This window comes from Ictalurus punctatus, chromosome 3 (assembly GCF_001660625.3).
Source record: "Ictalurus punctatus breed USDA103 chromosome 3, Coco_2.0, whole genome shotgun sequence".
In the NCBI taxonomy this organism is placed as follows: domain Eukaryota; kingdom Metazoa; phylum Chordata; class Actinopteri; order Siluriformes; family Ictaluridae; genus Ictalurus; species Ictalurus punctatus.
The window spans coordinates 21,365,188-21,381,988 of record NC_030418.2 but is presented as its reverse complement, the minus strand read 5'-3'; the positions used below and the strand labels follow the sequence as shown (position 1 = coordinate 21,381,988).

The following is a 16,801-nucleotide window of genomic DNA, read 5'->3' as shown; positions in this document are numbered from 1 at the left end:
TAAAATTCTAATTCTAATTCTAATTCTAAATTCTTGATGATTCTAACCAGTCAGTGGTAAGGCTACATCCGTCTTTTGCTATGCACAACAAAGGGAAAACAACACGGACTTCAAGGTGAAACTTTTCCTCGAACGTCTTCCAGTTTGCTTGTTGTCCAGAAAAGCTGAAAGATTAGCGCAGCCCACCCAGGGACGCCAAATTGTCGTGGAAATTAGACGACACTCACAGACTCGTCCTCTGAAGGTAAAAAGGTTTATTACAGAAAGATGGTTAATACAGGATAGAATAAAGCAGGATAGAATAATGAGAGCGCTCTGAAGCACTTGTGCTGTACCACTACTAGATATATGAAAAGCAGAGCATGACACATTTCTGTGTACCGATAAGAAGCAGTTTGAGGCAGTTCAACCCCTCCCCCCCCCCCCCCACACACACACACAAACAATAGAAACTCTCATTGAATTTGTAATGGTTTAATGGTTACAATGGGAATTGCAGTGGTTTGAATGGAAACTGTAATGGTCCCTGTGAGTTTCTACTGGTAATTTGTTGCCTTCTATTGGCATTGGACAATTGTGTCTTTCAACTTTGTGGCAACAGTTTGGGGAAGACCCATGTAGAGGTGTACACATGCTTTTGGCCATATAATGCACACCACATGCACTTTTTTTAGGTAAAAATAAATGGATAAATGAACAGTGACAAGGTAAAGTACCTTTATTTCAGAGTGTAGTGTTTGTAGTTTCTTTGTTGTTAGCATATCAAATTCTGAAATTAGGTGTGCATATATAGTGCATATATATATATATATATATATATATATATATATATATATATATATATATAGTGCAAATATAGTGCATATATAGTGCATATATATATATATATATACATATAGTGCAAATATAGTGCATATATATAGTGCATATATAATGCATGTATAGTAGCTATTCCAGTTGTTAGAGTGCACGTGTTAGAAATTCACGAACTATTTATAAGCTCGCTTTAAAAAAAAAAAAAAAAAAAAAAGGTGTATGTCTTAAATGGCGCTAATAAGCAGGCACATGCCCTAATACTCACCCAGCTGACACAGGTGGTAAACCTATATTTCTTCATATCGATGTTAACTGTTTATTGAGAATAATGTATCCTGCATACCCAATAAAACAAAAGTTAAACCCATCCAAACCCTTTAAAAGCAGGTGACTGAGTAGTGTAGCGCGGAAGTGCGCAGTCGCGCTGTGGCGCCATATAAAGCAGCTCTGAGCGCTTCAGTGTGTCAGTGTGTGTCAGTGTGTGTGAGTCTCAGCGCCGTGTTGCTGCAGCTCAGGTACTGTATCTTCTCAATTACACCACAGCCGTGTCCATTACATATACACTAGAGACCAACTCAACTTTGTATCAATATGTCATTCATATTCCGACGTTGTGTACATGTTTAGCGCTGTGAGTGATGCTGGGGATTAGGCGTCGCGTTAGAGCCAGTGTGTGGGATGAGGGAACATGGCGGCGGCTGCAGTGAGGAGCTTGTGCTGTTAAATCTCCCAGACACCCAGCCACTGACCTGTGTGTGTGTGTGTGTGTGTGTGTGTGTGTTAGAATATTCCAGCTCTCAAGGTTATTGGGTAACCATGTTAAACCAATGTTAGGTCATGTGAGTAAGATTAACCCTTGTGTTAATGTTTAGGATGGAATTTAGGTTGTCAGCATGAAATATTTATTCTGAACGCTGCCTAAATATTATATTCAGCATCAAGCCCTTCAGCTTAACCAGTTCCTAGTGACTAAATATGACATAATGCCTCATGGGATGTGAGTGGGGAAATATGACAGGTTATTCAGTCTTGGTAGACAGGAAGTGAGCTGGAATAAATTGTGACGTTACATAAGGATAGATTCCTTTTTTTTAATTGATCGCAAATGGCTGCTCAGGTTACTGCTTACAAAATGGAGGTCTGCTCGATTGCTGGTGTGGGAAGTACCGAAGAAAGAAAGCTCTTGCAGTTGCACCAGCCTGGTGCTCCTGAGCTGAGCCATACGACACCAAAAAAATTTGCAAATGGTCAAAGCAGGACAGGGTGTGTGAGAGCATAATGAGCAGAGACTGGAGGACCTTTGTGCACCTTGCTGCATGTCGGTTTGGTGTCAGCTTTCACGCTTGTGGTTGTGCTAAAGAAATGTACTAACATGGCATTTTAGGAGGGAAAGAAATGGAAAAAGAAAACAAATCAGAAACGTAAGGTTTTTAGCTTGCCATCTAGGCTACTGTTTGATTTCAGTTCAGAAGTCAGTTTCATAAAGTTGCTGAAATAGATTGCAGAAAAAGCAGTTGCTGTGTGTTCTGCTTCAGCCCTTGTCCATGGTGCTGTACACTGTGCTGTAGGTGAAAGTGAGCTCCACTAGAACTTAAAAGCAGAATTATTTCTTTGCTCACTGTCTAACATGTAACAACTATTCTATGGTATGCATCCTCAACCTCACGTGCAATTGTTGAGCTCTAAACATTTCACTGTAACATCTAACTATGTATTAGTTTTGTGTTGTTTTTTTTCCTGTTCCACTGTATGAGGTAGGCCACATAGCACCTTTGTCAGATTCAGTATAACCAACCATGGGAAAGGAGAAGCTCCACATCAACATTGTGGTCATTGGCCATGTTGACTCTGGCAAGTCCACTACTACTGGTCACCTCATTTACAAGTGTGGTGGCATCGACAAGAGAACCATCGAGAAGTTTGAGAAAGAGGCTGCTGAGGTAGGGCTGTTACAGAAGTCTTTGACCTTGACAACCATTAAACCATTTCGAATTCAGAAACGACACTGTTTCCCCTGACATTTTCCTACATTACTTTCTAAACTGTTTTTAGATGGGTAAGGGCTCCTTTAAGTATGCCTGGGTGTTGGATAAGCTGAAGGCGGAGCGGGAGCGTGGTATCACCATTGACATTTCCCTGTGGAAATTTGAGACCAGCAAGTACTATGTCACAATCATTGATGCTCCTGGGCATAGGGACTTCATCAAAAACATGATTACTGGCACCTCCCAGGTCAGTCCTTCAGAGCAATGCATTATTAATTATTGCCTTCTGGGTTACTTGCTTTGTACCTTAGCTTTAAATATGTGATGATATAGTTAAATAGGATGGACATGTGTTTGTGTAGAGCAAGTTTTCAAATTTGCATATTCATAGAGTCCTTTTTTTACTTCATGAATATAAAAAGCACTTCTGTACTATTTTTGTGTGATACAGCTCAAAGTGGAGGGCCGTTGGATTACTTTCCTGTAATAGCATCTACCCCAGTGTATTATTCTGTTTATACCACAGGGCTTTTACCAGATTATTATTATTATTATTATTATTATTATTAGTAATTATTTATTAATGAATGGGACTTCATGCCTTTTCACCTGTTCATGGTTAAATCTAATGTTATGGACCGTTTGCAAGTAAATTTTTGTTATTGCTTACATTTTAGCTATATTCAAAAATGATTATTTTGCTGTGGCTTTTTTCAAAATTTACAAGGTAACTTGCGGTTTTTGTGCTTTTTTGGTGGAAAACTACTTGAATTGGCAAAATTGCAATTGCACTAAATAGTTTTTTGTAGTGATGTTTGTTGGTAAATGAGACCTTTTAGCTGTACTCATGTTCTATGCACATAAATCGAAGAGTGCTTTGGCTGACTGCACGTTGTGATAACGTCACATGATGCCTTTTGGTCCAAATCTGCGGGAAATCTGTGGGAAAGCTGCAGTAAACGAAAAAATATTTTGCTTGATTTTGTGTTAATTTCTGTGCTCACAAAATTGCAAAATCCTGGAGGGACTGTATTATGCTTGGATCATTTAGTGTGTCCACCATACAAGTCCCTGTGAATGAGCTGTTATTATAGAAACAATAACCTATTAGATATACCTGTTAATGTACAGCAAACATATCCTTTGAATTATAGCTGGCACTACCGTCAGTGCTGCTGTTATAGAAAACACACACTTATATGGACACACAGTTTCAGGTTTGAGAATCCAACACTGCTCTGGGACAAAGTAAAATATGACCATCAGTGTGAATTTGGGTGACTTTATAGAATACAGCTCAAAAGTATGTTCTTGGATTTGAACAATGCTTCATGTGCTTTCTGTTTGTGTTCTCCAGGCAGACTGTGCTGTCCTGATAGTGGCAGCTGGCGTTGGAGAGTTTGAAGCTGGTATTTCAAAGAACGGTCAAACCAGAGAGCATGCACTCCTGGCCTATACGCTGGGTGTAAAACAGCTCATCGTAGGTGTTAATAAGATGGACTCCACTGAGCCCAACTACAGCCAGAAGCGCTATGAGGAAATTGTAAAGGAAGTCAGTACTTACATTAAAAAGATTGGCTACAACCCTGAAACCGTGGCATTTGTCCCCATTTCTGGGTGGAACGGTGATAACATGTTGGAGGCCAGCCCCAATGTATGTGTGACATCATAGCTGACAATAAAACTGCCCTATGATTTTTTCTGATGGTGCATTGATATTCATGGTAATCGAGAGACTGATATTGCTAGGTGTCTGTCATTTCTGTAGATGACTTGGTTTAAGGGCTGGAAGATCACCCGTAAGGATGGCAGTGTATCAGGAACTACTCTTCTGGAGGCTCTCGATGCCATCCAGCCCCCAACTCGACCCACTGATAAACCACTCCGTCTACCTCTGCAGGATGTCTACAAGATTGGAGGTGATACTTTGTGCATTTATTACCAGGCAAAAAATATCTACAGTCTTAATTACTACACATCATCCTTCAGTTAAAACAAGTGATGGAGCTATATTTAACATGTGATTAGGTATTGGAACTGTCCCTGTTGGTCGTGTGGAGACTGGAATTCTGAAGCCAGGGATGGTGGTGACCTTTGCCCCAGTTAATATAACTACTGAGGTAAAGTCTGTGGAGATGCACCACGAGGCTCTGTCTGAAGCCCTGCCAGGGGACAACGTGGGCTTCAATGTCAAAAACGTCTCAGTGAAGGATATCCGCCGTGGGAATGTTGCTGGGGACAGCAAGAATGATCCACCCCAGGAGGCAGCCAGCTTCACTGCTCAAGTATTTAATTTCTGCTGCTAATCTTCTTTAAAGCCATATGAATGTTACTACAATGTGAATGTATTTGCAGGTTTAATACAGTTTCTGAGGATGGTGTACTGTTTAGTATTATTGAGTTGCAGATTGTCAGAATGACTGATGTAATTCTTTGCATCAGGTGATCATCCTGAACCACCCAGGGCAAATCAGTGCTGGTTATGCTCCAGTGCTGGACTGTCACACTGCACATATCGCCTGCAAGTTTGCTGAGCTCAAGGAGAAGATTGACCGCCGCTCTGGGAAGAAACTTGAGGATAATCCCAAGAACCTCAAGTCTGGGGATGCTGCCATTGTAGACATGATCCCTGGGAAACCCATGTGTGTGGAGAGCTTCTCAGAGTATCCACCTCTTGGTGAGTGCCTGACGATTTGCGCTGTTGTGACGTACGTATTTTAGGCAAAACTGAGAGGATACTGTGTGAAATAATTCCAGATCTTTTCATCTCAATCTTGCGTACAAGATTGGAATTTGTTGTGAGGTATTGATTCTGTTGAACTGGTAAGAATTCTGATCAGTTTAATAGGAGAAAATTCTCAAACTGTGATGTGTTTACTTTACAGGGCGCTTTGCTGTGCGTGACATGCGTCAGACTGTGGCAGTTGGAGTGATCAAGGGAGTCGAGAAGAAGGCTCCAACTTGTGGAAAAGTCACCAAGTCTGCTCAGAAAGCCCAGAAGGCCAAATGAATTTTGTGTTTGACTGCCAACTCCAGTATCATATACAACAGAACAGAGGTCACCCAGCTATATCCGATTGGCTACTTAAACTCCATTGTCATAGATTGGTTAATCATTCCAATGCATCGTAAAAGTATCAGAAGGAAAAAAAAATCTCTCCCTATATATATATATACTTATTTCAAGACAGGTTGTTTGATTTAAATCTATACCAGAAGAGTTAATTTGTAGTATTAGCTTGTTACTATTTGGAATGTGATCTATTTATTTTGGGTTATGACTTCACACTATTATGCGAAATTACTGTTCTTGAGAGGAAATGTTATCATAACCTCTCCTACTCTGGAGTGCAGTTTTAGTCTGGTTCTTATACTGTATACTTTATCTTATACTTTAGTGCTTTTAGTGTTTAGTGTCTTGCATTTAGTATTTGTTTGCAGATTAGTGTGTTTTTAGGTTTTGCGGCTCTTAGTAACTTAACTTATGTTGCTTCTTAGTCTTTCTGACTATTTAAGCTTTAAAGAAATTGGAAAATAATCAACCTTTCCATATCAGACCATGTTGGGCACTTTTCCAAGCACTTGAAGCACTTGACGTAAAGCTGGTTTTGCACAGGCACTTCTTATTAACTTTAATTGGTTTTAGCTTCTGCACCTTACTGTTCAGACTATTCAAATCAATCAGGCTATATTAAAGATTCTGCAGTCATACTTTTTGAGTCTCTTTTCTCTTAATTAAAAATTCTGAATGGTTTCACTTAAATGAGGAACAGTGAATGGGTAGTTCGTGTATGTTTTGCGTCCATTCGTTTTTGGTTTCCAAATTGAAAAACAAAATACAAATGATGACGCGTTCATACATATTTTTGTTTTAATATTGAAAATTAAATTGCTAATTAATTATGTTTAAAACCCATTTCTGCTCAAAAATGCTAAATGTTATAAATATGCCTCATTTATATTTTCTTGCCGTCTTATTTGTCGACTTTGAGTTATTTTGTAAGAAGTAAGAAGGTCACAGAAAGGGAGGATGACCACCGGGAATATTATCCGGGTTTTTCATCGCGTTTTCAAAGTTAGTTTTAGGCTCAATATTCGTTGGATATTCATGTTCCCCTGCACTTGTGCTATAGAAGAGACGGTCTTACACAGATATCAATACCACCATTAGTTTTAATAATATTCACTTAATATATATGGACATAAAACATTTACTCAAAAATGCCAACGCGTATTAGAGCTGCATATTTACACCTGAGAATGTTCTGACCCAATATCACAGGGCAAGTTGCCTAAGGGACTGTCTGGCAATTCCATTTGTATAAATGAGGTATATCTGAAATATTTTGCATTTTTGAGCAAAAAAAGTTGAGGATGCTCCACGCTCCTTTGACAGGTCCTCTACAGTAGGTGAGGAGGCTGAAGTTTCCTCTTCCATCATAAAGGTTCCATGTCTTACGAGCTCGCGCCTGTAGAGGGCGCCATGAAGAGCAGTTATATCACAATTTCCTACACCATTATCTCCTCATTCTAAAAACGTCCCAAAATGCTGACAATTTCATTTATATGTAAGTGTAATATATTGTAGAAAGTAACAAGAGATTTAACTAGGATTTTTTTTTTTTAAAAAAATAATGGGCTTGTGAACATGGCATTTGAGACTATGGAATGTAGGCAAATTGTATTTTCTGCCTAATTCCTTCACCGTCATTATTATCAGAGTACACTATTGGCACACTTGGTAAATATGAGCAAAGAAGGCTGTGAAAATTATCTTTACTGTTTAACCTTTTGATCCTTTGTTCAAAAAATTCACAGAAATACTCTGCTCTCATGGATATCAAACAATTGCAAACACAACACAGGTTTATCAAGAAAAAATATCTTTGTTAAATATAGGTGTGGAACAATTATTGGCACCCTTTTAGTCATTTAGTGCTTCCTCCCTTTGCCAAAATAACAGCTCTGAGTCTTCTCCTATAATGCCTGATGAGGGTGGAGAATACATGGCAAGGGATCTGAGACCATTCCTCCATACAGAATCTCTCCAGATCCTTCAAACACTGGTGGACTCTTCTCTTCAGTTCACCCCACAGGTTTTATATCTATTTTAAGTCAGGGGACTGGGATGGCCATGGCCACCTTGATTTTGTGGTCAGTAAACCATTTTTGTGTTGATTTTGATGAACGTTTTGGATCATTGTCCTCCTGGAAGATCCAACCACGGCCCATTTTAAGCTTTCTGGCAGAGGCAGTCAGGTTTTCATTTAATATCTGTTGATATTTGATAGAGTCTATGATATATCATCATGTATCCTCACAAAATGTCCAGGTCCTCTGGCTGAAAAACAGCTCCAAAACATTAACGAGCCACCAGCATATGTAACCGTGGGAATGAAGTACTTTTCCATATGGCTACCTCTCTGTGTGTGCCAAAACCACCTCTGGTGTTTATTGTCAAAAAGCTTTGTTTTGGTTTCATCTATTTATCATCAATCAATTTAACATCAATTAAACCAAATATATATATATCTCGGATTCTCATTACTTGTTTATTACTTGTTTGTTCATTACTCATTTCTTTTTTTTAATATTCTGATTATTAATATTTTGCTTGTGGATTTTATTCAAACGTTTGGCACAAAATAAATGAACATACCCTGAACCTATCGAAACGAGGCTTTTTCATTCTCGTGTCGTTGCTCTTCCAGTTAATCAAATATTATGGACTCTAGATGGCACCAGAAGGCTGTAATTATCCATCCATTCATCCATCCATCTTCAACCGCTTACTCCTTTTCAGGGTCGCGGGGGAACCTAGAGCCAATCCCAGGATGCATCGGGCACAAGGCGGGGCGGGGTGTCTGTAATTATATCCCGCAAATACACTGTGATGCTGCAAATATGAGTTTGATCACTTTCCTTGTGTTCAGTGTCCTTACAGTACTACTGCAAAAACACATGCCCATAAAAATATAATCACAAGTAAGCTATTGCTCTAGATTCAGGGGATTTTAAATCAGATATAGGAGTAGTGTCCAACAGTCTCTTCAGTAGACGGAATGAATTCCCCAGGTTGGCTGTATAAAGCACTGTATGTATTGTAATGGGAATTTTGTGGCCAGCTTGGAATTGGTGAAAGGATCCTACAGTAGAAGTGTATTTTGGTTTATGTGATCTACAAAGAGAGCAAAGCAAATATCTATCAAGAATTCATTACATTTATTTCCAATTTCTACTTGAAACCGTGGGTAGTGTGAACTGACATGAAGTTGTACAGTAGCAAACCGTGAAGAGAAAAAAAACAACAGTCACACCGTTGTCGAGAAAACCAGCGAATTAATACCTTAACAAAGTTCCCACGCAGCACCTTAAGCACTGTGCATGTGCTTTACATCGAGGAAGAAATTACATTCGTGTGGTATAATAGTGTGTGTGTGTGTGTGTGTGTGTGTGTGTGTGTGTGTATTGGAGTTTATTCCGGTTCCACTTCTGGCGGGGAAAAAGATTTAAAAGTTACTTTTATACTCTCCGTGTCTAATCAGTCAGAATTGGAAAGTATAAGGTTAAGGGCATACTGACACTTGTGCCTAAACTACTGTAGCTATATTTACCCCCAATTCCCTCCCCCCCTTCCTCTGACGTCAAAGTCTGCTTTATAAGAACCTGTTCGGCATCATTCCGGTCTTTTTACGCTCTGCTACAGTCGTAACGCATTATGAGCGTCAGAGCAAAACCGCGCAAAGTCCAGGACGAGAATCCAGGCGCATTTGTAGCTAAAAGCCTACCGACTACACGAAAGATGAGCGCTCCAAGGAATGAGGAGGACAAGAAATCCACGGACGCCAAAGCGAGGTGCCCTTCAAAGCTCCAGGGAAGTCAAGACGCCCGACCGAGTAAATCTACAAGGGATGCTAACTCTACCAAAGAGCCAGAAACACCCAAACGCACCAAAAGTGGCGAGAATAAAGGAGCTTCCTGCTGCCCAGTGAGGAGAGACAACAGTATCAAGGAGAATCCGAGAAGAGATCTCCAAAGTGCTCCTGAAAAGGTTAAAAAAAGCCAGAGATCAGAGTCAGCCAAAACAATGGACACTAAAGTGAGCCGTCCTCCAAAGCCCCGGGAAGTTCAAGAGGTCTGTTCGACTCGAAGGGATACTAACAATACCAAAGAGGCACAAGCGCCCAAAACAGCAAAAAGTGTTGAGAAGGAAACAGCCCCCATCTGCTCAGCGAGAAGAGGCAGCAGTATCGACGAGAATCCGAGTAAAGTGCTTCAGACTGCTCTTGAGAAGTTAAAGGTGAAGAAAAACCAGAGATCGGAGTCAGCCAAATGCGTAAACAACATACAGAATAGAGTAACCGAGTATGTGAAACTGCATCTGGACTGGTGCAAAGACATCAGCGTTCTGAAGACAGGAAGCTACTATGAAAACGTTAAAGTAAGTGAGCTCACAGACATTTCAAGAACAGCGATGGTTCTTTGTGTCTCGATCCTTAATCAATATAAATGTTAACCATAATTTTTTTTTAAAGATCTACGAGCCTGACGAGTTTGATGTCATGATGACTGTTCGTGTGGATAGGGTGAAGCTCCTGCCTTTCTCAGAAGACGGCGCCTTCTATAGTGTAGAAATGAAACGGCAATCTTCAAGACATCCTTTAGAAAAGTTTGTCAATGAAGAAAGAACCATCATGGCCAGCAAAATGCTCGACGATTTCCGTGAGAAAGTAAAGGAAGCTGTGAAAGAACTACAGAGTAAGCGTTATCCTGTAATGACTAACTATTGGTGGTGAAGAAATTCCTGCATAAAAAATGTGTGTGTGTGTGTGTGTGTTGTAGATGTTTCGCTTGAGAGGAAGAAGACGGGCTGTCCAGCTGTAACTCTGCTGGTGAACGAGAAGGGCAAGCAGATTTCTATCGATTTTGTCCTTGGTCTAGAAGTCCACACAAGCTGGCCCAGTTTCACTCAGGGTGGCTTCAGCATAGAAAACTGGCTGAGCAAGAAAGTGAAGCAGGACCAAAAAGGCAAACCGTTTTATTTGGTGCCTAAATACGAGGGAAGAGGCAGTGCCGAGCAGGATGGAATTATGGCCAAGAGTAAGTCAGGATCAATTATATTCTTTTATATATATTATATTATATTATATTATATTATATTATATTTACATAACTGCACATTCCTGGAGTTAACAGATAATCATGTGGCAGCAGCACAATGCAAACAAATCATGCAAATCCCAGGTCAATAGTTTCAGTTAATATCACATTAAACAACAGAATGAAGAAAGTGTGAACTTTTGATCATGGCATGGTGGGATTATTGAAAGAGCGATTATTTGAGTTACTATATCCAACACAAACCAATCTGGCCATTTCCCTCTGACCTCTTATCAACAAAGTGTTGATAAGAGATCACAGAATTAAGATAAGATAAATCACAGAATTGTCACTCATGCAGTCACCCCCACACACACACACTTTTATATACTCTAGAGACTGTTGTGTGTGAAATTCCCATGAGACTAGCAGTTAAAGATACTCAAAACAGCCCGTCTGGTACTAACAACCATGCCATGATCAAACTCACAGAAATCACACTTTTTCTTCATTTTGATGTTTGATATAGAGAAGCCCTAAGCAGAATTGCATTATTCATTTTTTTTCTTTGTCGTTTTCTCATGATCACGATTGTATTTTCTCATGACCTTAACAAAACCAAAAGCTGCTTTTTTCATGACTAAATTTTATGCCGAGAAATTCTTGCACCTTGTGAATGGGACTGGTGTTAGATGTATGTTTGCATCTTTGCAATAATAAATGTAATAATTCCCCACTGTAGAGATGGACTTTATCTCCGCATTAAGAGAGAGGGGTGTCCCCTTCTCAAGTGTCGGGCACTAATGTGGAAGTCATCAATCCGGCAGGGATGATGTATTTTTGTAGGCCAACCCGGAAGTTAGCATCACCCTGGTTCCCTCGACAAAAAAAACAATAGGATTTTTCCACTGGCTTTTGGATTATTGCAGAAAATAAACTCTGTGACCAACAAAAGTTTACGATTCTTACATGTTTTGTTCATCAGGATAATCCTCACAAATGAACACAAATTTTATGAAGCCTAAATACAATCGAAGTAAAAAGCTAATGTTAGACTATAAACGAACTACACCACGGTCACATGACCAACATCACCGCCGCTAAACTTCCAACAACTTGTTCAATCTTTACTTTTTTTTGAGTTGGAATAGTTTGCTAGAGCGCGAGTATAAACACAATGAGGCTGTAGTAGATGAGACTTTCTGTTCTGTGTGATGACATTTAATGTCCCAGACAACCTCCGTAGTCTCATTTAACCACTTGTTAACAACCGTCTTAACAAAATCACGTGGGATATTACTGATGTATTTTATGTCGAAGTATAATACATGAACATATCTTGAGTATTGATGAACTGAAGCTCTTGACTGTTAAAAAAAACAACTACTTTTGAAACTTGTGGGACAGCTAGAAGTGAAAAGCTGCGGCTGTTGATGTTAAACCAAAAAAGAAAGATGTAAGTTTGGTGCTTTGTGGGCAGATGCTTGGCGAATTTCGTTCTCACATGTGGAGAAGTACATCCTGAAAAACCACGGCAACAGTAAGACCTGCTGCGAGGGAGGACAGAAATGCTGCAGGTGAGACTACACACACACACACACACACACACACACACACACACACACACACACACACACACACACACACGCACGCACGAGCAATCCTATAAAACCTCACTACAGGGTATATCTTAGATAATGTAATATTTTGGATATGCTTTCAAGATGGTCACTCTAATTTGTGATTAAAAATCTAACAAGTACCTCAAGTCCAGGTTATGTGCAAAAAAATAAATCAAATTCTAGAGTTGTTGAATGAGCCTAGTGTATATGGACAGGTCACTAATAAAAATAATGATTCTCAGTGTCCTAATTTTCCCAACTTCTGTCAGCATAATGTCTAAACCACACCCACTTCTCCTCCCAAGTTTTGTATTCAAATTTGAATGGACCAATGAAAACAAATCCTCATTTCAGGAGCACAAGAGGATCAAAGAAAAAAAGACACACACACACACACTTTTTTCTGCACTTGTGAATATATTCTGATAGTAAATAAATTAAGATCATATACTATACACACTATATCTAGGAGATCAGCACTAATGTCCGGCAAAGTTGCCATTTTAATTCATCCCAGAAGTGTTCAGTGGGGTTGAGGTCAGGACTCTAGGGGTTGTGCAGGCCACTACAGTTCTTCCACACCAGCCTTGGCAAAATAAAAATCAATCAGTTAATCACAGTTAATAATTTCTGACTACACACACTACATAATAGCAGGTATTGTTCAGATGTAAAAAATTCATGTACTGCATCTGATACACATCACAGTTGTTCCAAGAATGCTTGAAGAATTTAAGAATTTAACTTTGACATGGACTGTGAGGGAGCCTTTAAACTTGCTATAAAGATATAGAACATATATTTTTTTTAATTTCATTATTATTATTATTATTATTATTATTATTATTATTATTATTGCCTTCTAAGAAATACAACCAGTGTAACCTGTGGTATTTTACAGAAAGCAGTGTCTGAAACTTCTGAAATGCCTTTTGCAACGGCTGAAGGAGGCGCACCCGGAGGATGCGGACAAGCTGTGCTCGTACCATGCAAAGACAACACTGCTTCATGCCTGTGCTGCCAGAGTGAAGGACAGTGAGTGGGAAAGCAGCGAGCTCAACCACTGCTTCCAGCAACTTCTCGGAGATTTTGAGGAAAACCTGAGGGCCTGCCAGCTTTCCAACTTCTTCATCCCCTCCCAAAATCTGTTCAAAGGTATTAGCAGGAAAAAATGCCACCTTCTAGCAGACTACATTGAATCCCAACGTAATAATGGGTTTCCTCTACTAAGTTAAATCAAGAGAGTTTAATCTGAGACTGCCTGTGTGGTCGACAGTGATTTATATAACATTAGCCATGTTTCCATTCAAGTTTTTTTTTTTTTTTTTTGCAGTAAAAGGTTTAGCACATTGAAATGTTTACTGATATAGCTGATGGAAATGCAAATTGTCGATAAAATTTCACAACTGTCAACATAATCTTTTTCCGTTTAACTTTAGAAAACGAGAAAAATGGCATTCGTGGAATTGCGGTATGCAGTTTAACGCCATTGATATAACATTCATTTTTCCTTGTGCACACAGCATATACACATCGATGGACAGTTGTTTTACTAACCTCAAAAGTTTCCCGCACTACACTGTACTTGGTGCAAGTTGCCAGATTGAGCAGGGCAAGAGCAATCTGCTTTCTGGTCGGTTGCAACCTGCGATAGGCGCAGCTCTCCAACACTACCTCCACCATGGGCGGGGTGAGAGAGGGACCCATTTTCATCCTGAGAGTTTAATGCCAAAGACTGACCCATTATTTTTCGTGGTGGAAGACCTTTGATAAATTAAGTGACAATTCAGTTCTTACTACCTCGTTATATTTATTACGGACCTGTTTCAAATGACATACTGAGTATTGTTTTCTGCTACAAAAAATCCAACTAACATTTTGAAAAAATTGTTGGTTTGCCATCAAACAAATATGAAGTATTTCAGTAAGAAATATACTTTTTTGGCAGTTTGTGCCATAGCATGTGATAATGGTTTGTTTATACCTCCAGGGTAATGACCTGAGTACGAGCACTTATAGAGAGAGAACGAGAGCGAGAACGCGTGCGCTGAGTCAAGCGACATTAGAAAACTGCACTTTTTAACACACAAGTAACTGATGTGCGGCTTTAAATACAAATGTAGTGTACTTCGTTACTTCAGTTAGCGGTCACGCAATAATGTATCATGATTATTTTATGAACCCATTTTATGAGCGGACCACCGGGAATTCTCCCGTTTCTCCCGATGAGCCACCTGACCTATGCTCACGGGCTCCAGCATACTTGGAGCGCTATCATACGAGCAGCTGCTCCATTCTGACCTCATCCTCTGATCGCACAACTGCAATTATTTGTGAAATTAAAATTAAAGTAAGCTGGTCAATTTCATTTAATTGTCTCAATACTTTCTCCATTTTAAAAAGATTTGAGGACATGCAGAACTCAAAGGGTACACAATTTGCGATATACACAAAATTATGTATGGAAACGGCTCAAGGGCAGATTTCTTTTACAATACGCCAAAACTTATGCAACAGTTTGTTTTTTAAAAGGATGACATGATGCACACCATTTTATCGGTAAAAGGCCAATTGTATGTTAGTGGGTAGGAGACAGCAAATATCGCAAACTGTTTTTTTTTTTTTTTTTTTTTTTTTTTAAACGCACTCTCACTTTTTTGATAACAGAAATGCACAAAAAGTGGATGGAAACTTGGCTAATGTTAACATGATATTTTTTCAATTATAATAAAAATACATTTAAATATATAAATGAAGTATTATGTCCATGGGCACATGGTGGCTTAGTGGTTAGCATGTTCGTCTCACACCTCCAGCGTTGGGGGTTTGATTCCCACCTGTGTGTGCAGAGCCTGCATGTTCTCCCTATGTTGCAGGGGTTTCCTCCCCCAGTCTAAAGACATGCACAGTAGGCTGATTGGCATGTCCAAATTGTCCGCAGTCTATGAACGTGTATGTGAGTGTGCCCTGCAATGGATTGGCACCCAGTCAAAGGATGTACCCCAGCTTGTGCCCCATGCTCCCAAGGATAGGCTCCAGGTTCCCCACAACTCTGAAGGTGGATGGAAGGATTATGTCCATGTACTCTCTACCATCTTGTCTGTTGTTTTCTCATCTACACCCAACACTCACTCATACTAAGCTTTATATACAAAAGTATAACATCTACAAATATGAATAAAGTATAATAAACAATACTCAATTGTCCCCCTCAGGCAAAGGCCCTGAAATTCCTGTCATTATTTTGTCCTATGGGTATGTACGCTGACTTAAGACACTTTTAGAACAAGTCTACTCAAGACCATCAGTATCTTTTCAAAAACCAAGCTGGTGTGTGATATCTAGACCTGATGTATATTCTGTTTATTTGCCAAAAAAACAAAACAAAAAAAACAACAACAAAAAAAAACCTACAAAGATCAAGTTCTTCAGAAATTTTTATTTGAATGTCATTTAAACCAGAAAAAATAAAATTTATATATGCCAGTTTCCACATGTGGAAATATAAACAACAAACTGAAAACAATGTTCCGTTTAAATTAATTCAACAGGTTCCACAAATTCCTTGTGAACAATTTGGAACAAAAACTTGAGGCTGGTGACAGATGAACTTGACAGGTCTCTTCTTTCTAAAAGCAAAAGATAAAATGTTAAATCTGGATAAAATTGTCAACTGAACTGCTGCCTCTTTATGAGAATTAGCTGTAGACTGGTCTATATTTAATGAATATTGTAAAACTATCCCCACATACTTATTTTTCTGTTTTAAAAGCATTAACACAGTATAAAGGTGTAGTGTATGGACACAAAAATAGGTTAATTACAGTACAACGCAACCTTTTTAGGGACTATAATCGATTTATAAAGTAAATAACTAAATGAAACTTTATAAATATTAGACAGTGATTATTAATAGCCTTCAATGAATTTATGTATAATTTGTTTTTGTAATGCTTCAAGAGGTCTTGAAAACTAAAATATGTGGTTTGCTGAACAATTCCAGTAAGGTAATTATCTAGCACAGTGAATATGGCATATTTTAAAACATCTTTTAACTGCTCAGGATGCCGCTTAGCTCACCACTCAGGAATTCCTTTGTGCGCTCGGCGATACTGTTCCGAGAGCTCAGGCGTGCTGTGCTCATGCTCTCAATAAAAATAGATCTGTGTGGGTGTGTTTGTTTTGGGTGGAGCAGGGGGCTTAGAAATATCTTTGAAATTAACAGTTGGAGCACTAGGAACTAGTCAATAATTAGATAAACCTGCACTGCTAATCGAT

The 16,801-nt window shown here is 39.1% G+C and overlaps 2 protein-coding genes across 5 annotated transcripts; both read left to right on the top strand.

Annotated features, from left to right (window-relative positions):
* Positions 1-40: 40 nt before the first annotated feature.
* eef1a1a (eukaryotic translation elongation factor 1 alpha 1a) lies at positions 41-6,512 on the top strand. Of its 3 annotated transcripts, none has more exons than XM_017464599.3 (8): positions 41-244; positions 2,575-2,756; positions 2,869-3,048; positions 4,159-4,455; positions 4,570-4,720; positions 4,830-5,086; positions 5,244-5,478; positions 5,687-6,512. In XM_017464599.3, exons 2-8 carry the CDS (start codon positions 2,613-2,615, stop codon positions 5,809-5,811), a joined length of 1,389 nt encoding a protein of 462 aa, XP_017320088.1. In that variant the 5' UTR covers positions 41-244; positions 2,575-2,612; the 3' UTR covers positions 5,812-6,512. The 3 variants fall into 3 exon arrangements, with proteins under 3 accessions (XP_017320088.1, XP_053535721.1, XP_017320089.1); XM_053679746.1 differs by having other exon boundaries at positions 2,571-2,756; XM_017464600.3 differs by lacking the exon at positions 41-244 and adding an exon at positions 1,236-1,331.
* Positions 6,513-9,491: 2,979 nt separating this feature from the next.
* Positions 9,492-15,725, top strand: cgasa (cyclic GMP-AMP synthase a). Of its 2 annotated transcripts, XM_047154120.2 has the most exons (6): positions 9,492-10,242; positions 10,337-10,559; positions 10,644-10,901; positions 12,382-12,478; positions 13,425-13,678; positions 15,400-15,725. In XM_047154120.2, the coding sequence occupies exons 1-6, from the start codon at positions 9,520-9,522 to the stop codon at positions 15,438-15,440; spliced, it is 1,596 nt and encodes a 531-aa protein (XP_047010076.1). In that variant the 5' UTR covers positions 9,492-9,519; the 3' UTR covers positions 15,441-15,725. The 2 variants fall into 2 exon arrangements, with proteins under 2 accessions (XP_047010076.1, XP_047010075.1); XM_047154119.2 differs by having other exon boundaries at positions 13,425-15,725.
* The last annotated feature ends 1,076 nt before the right edge of the window (positions 15,726-16,801 follow it).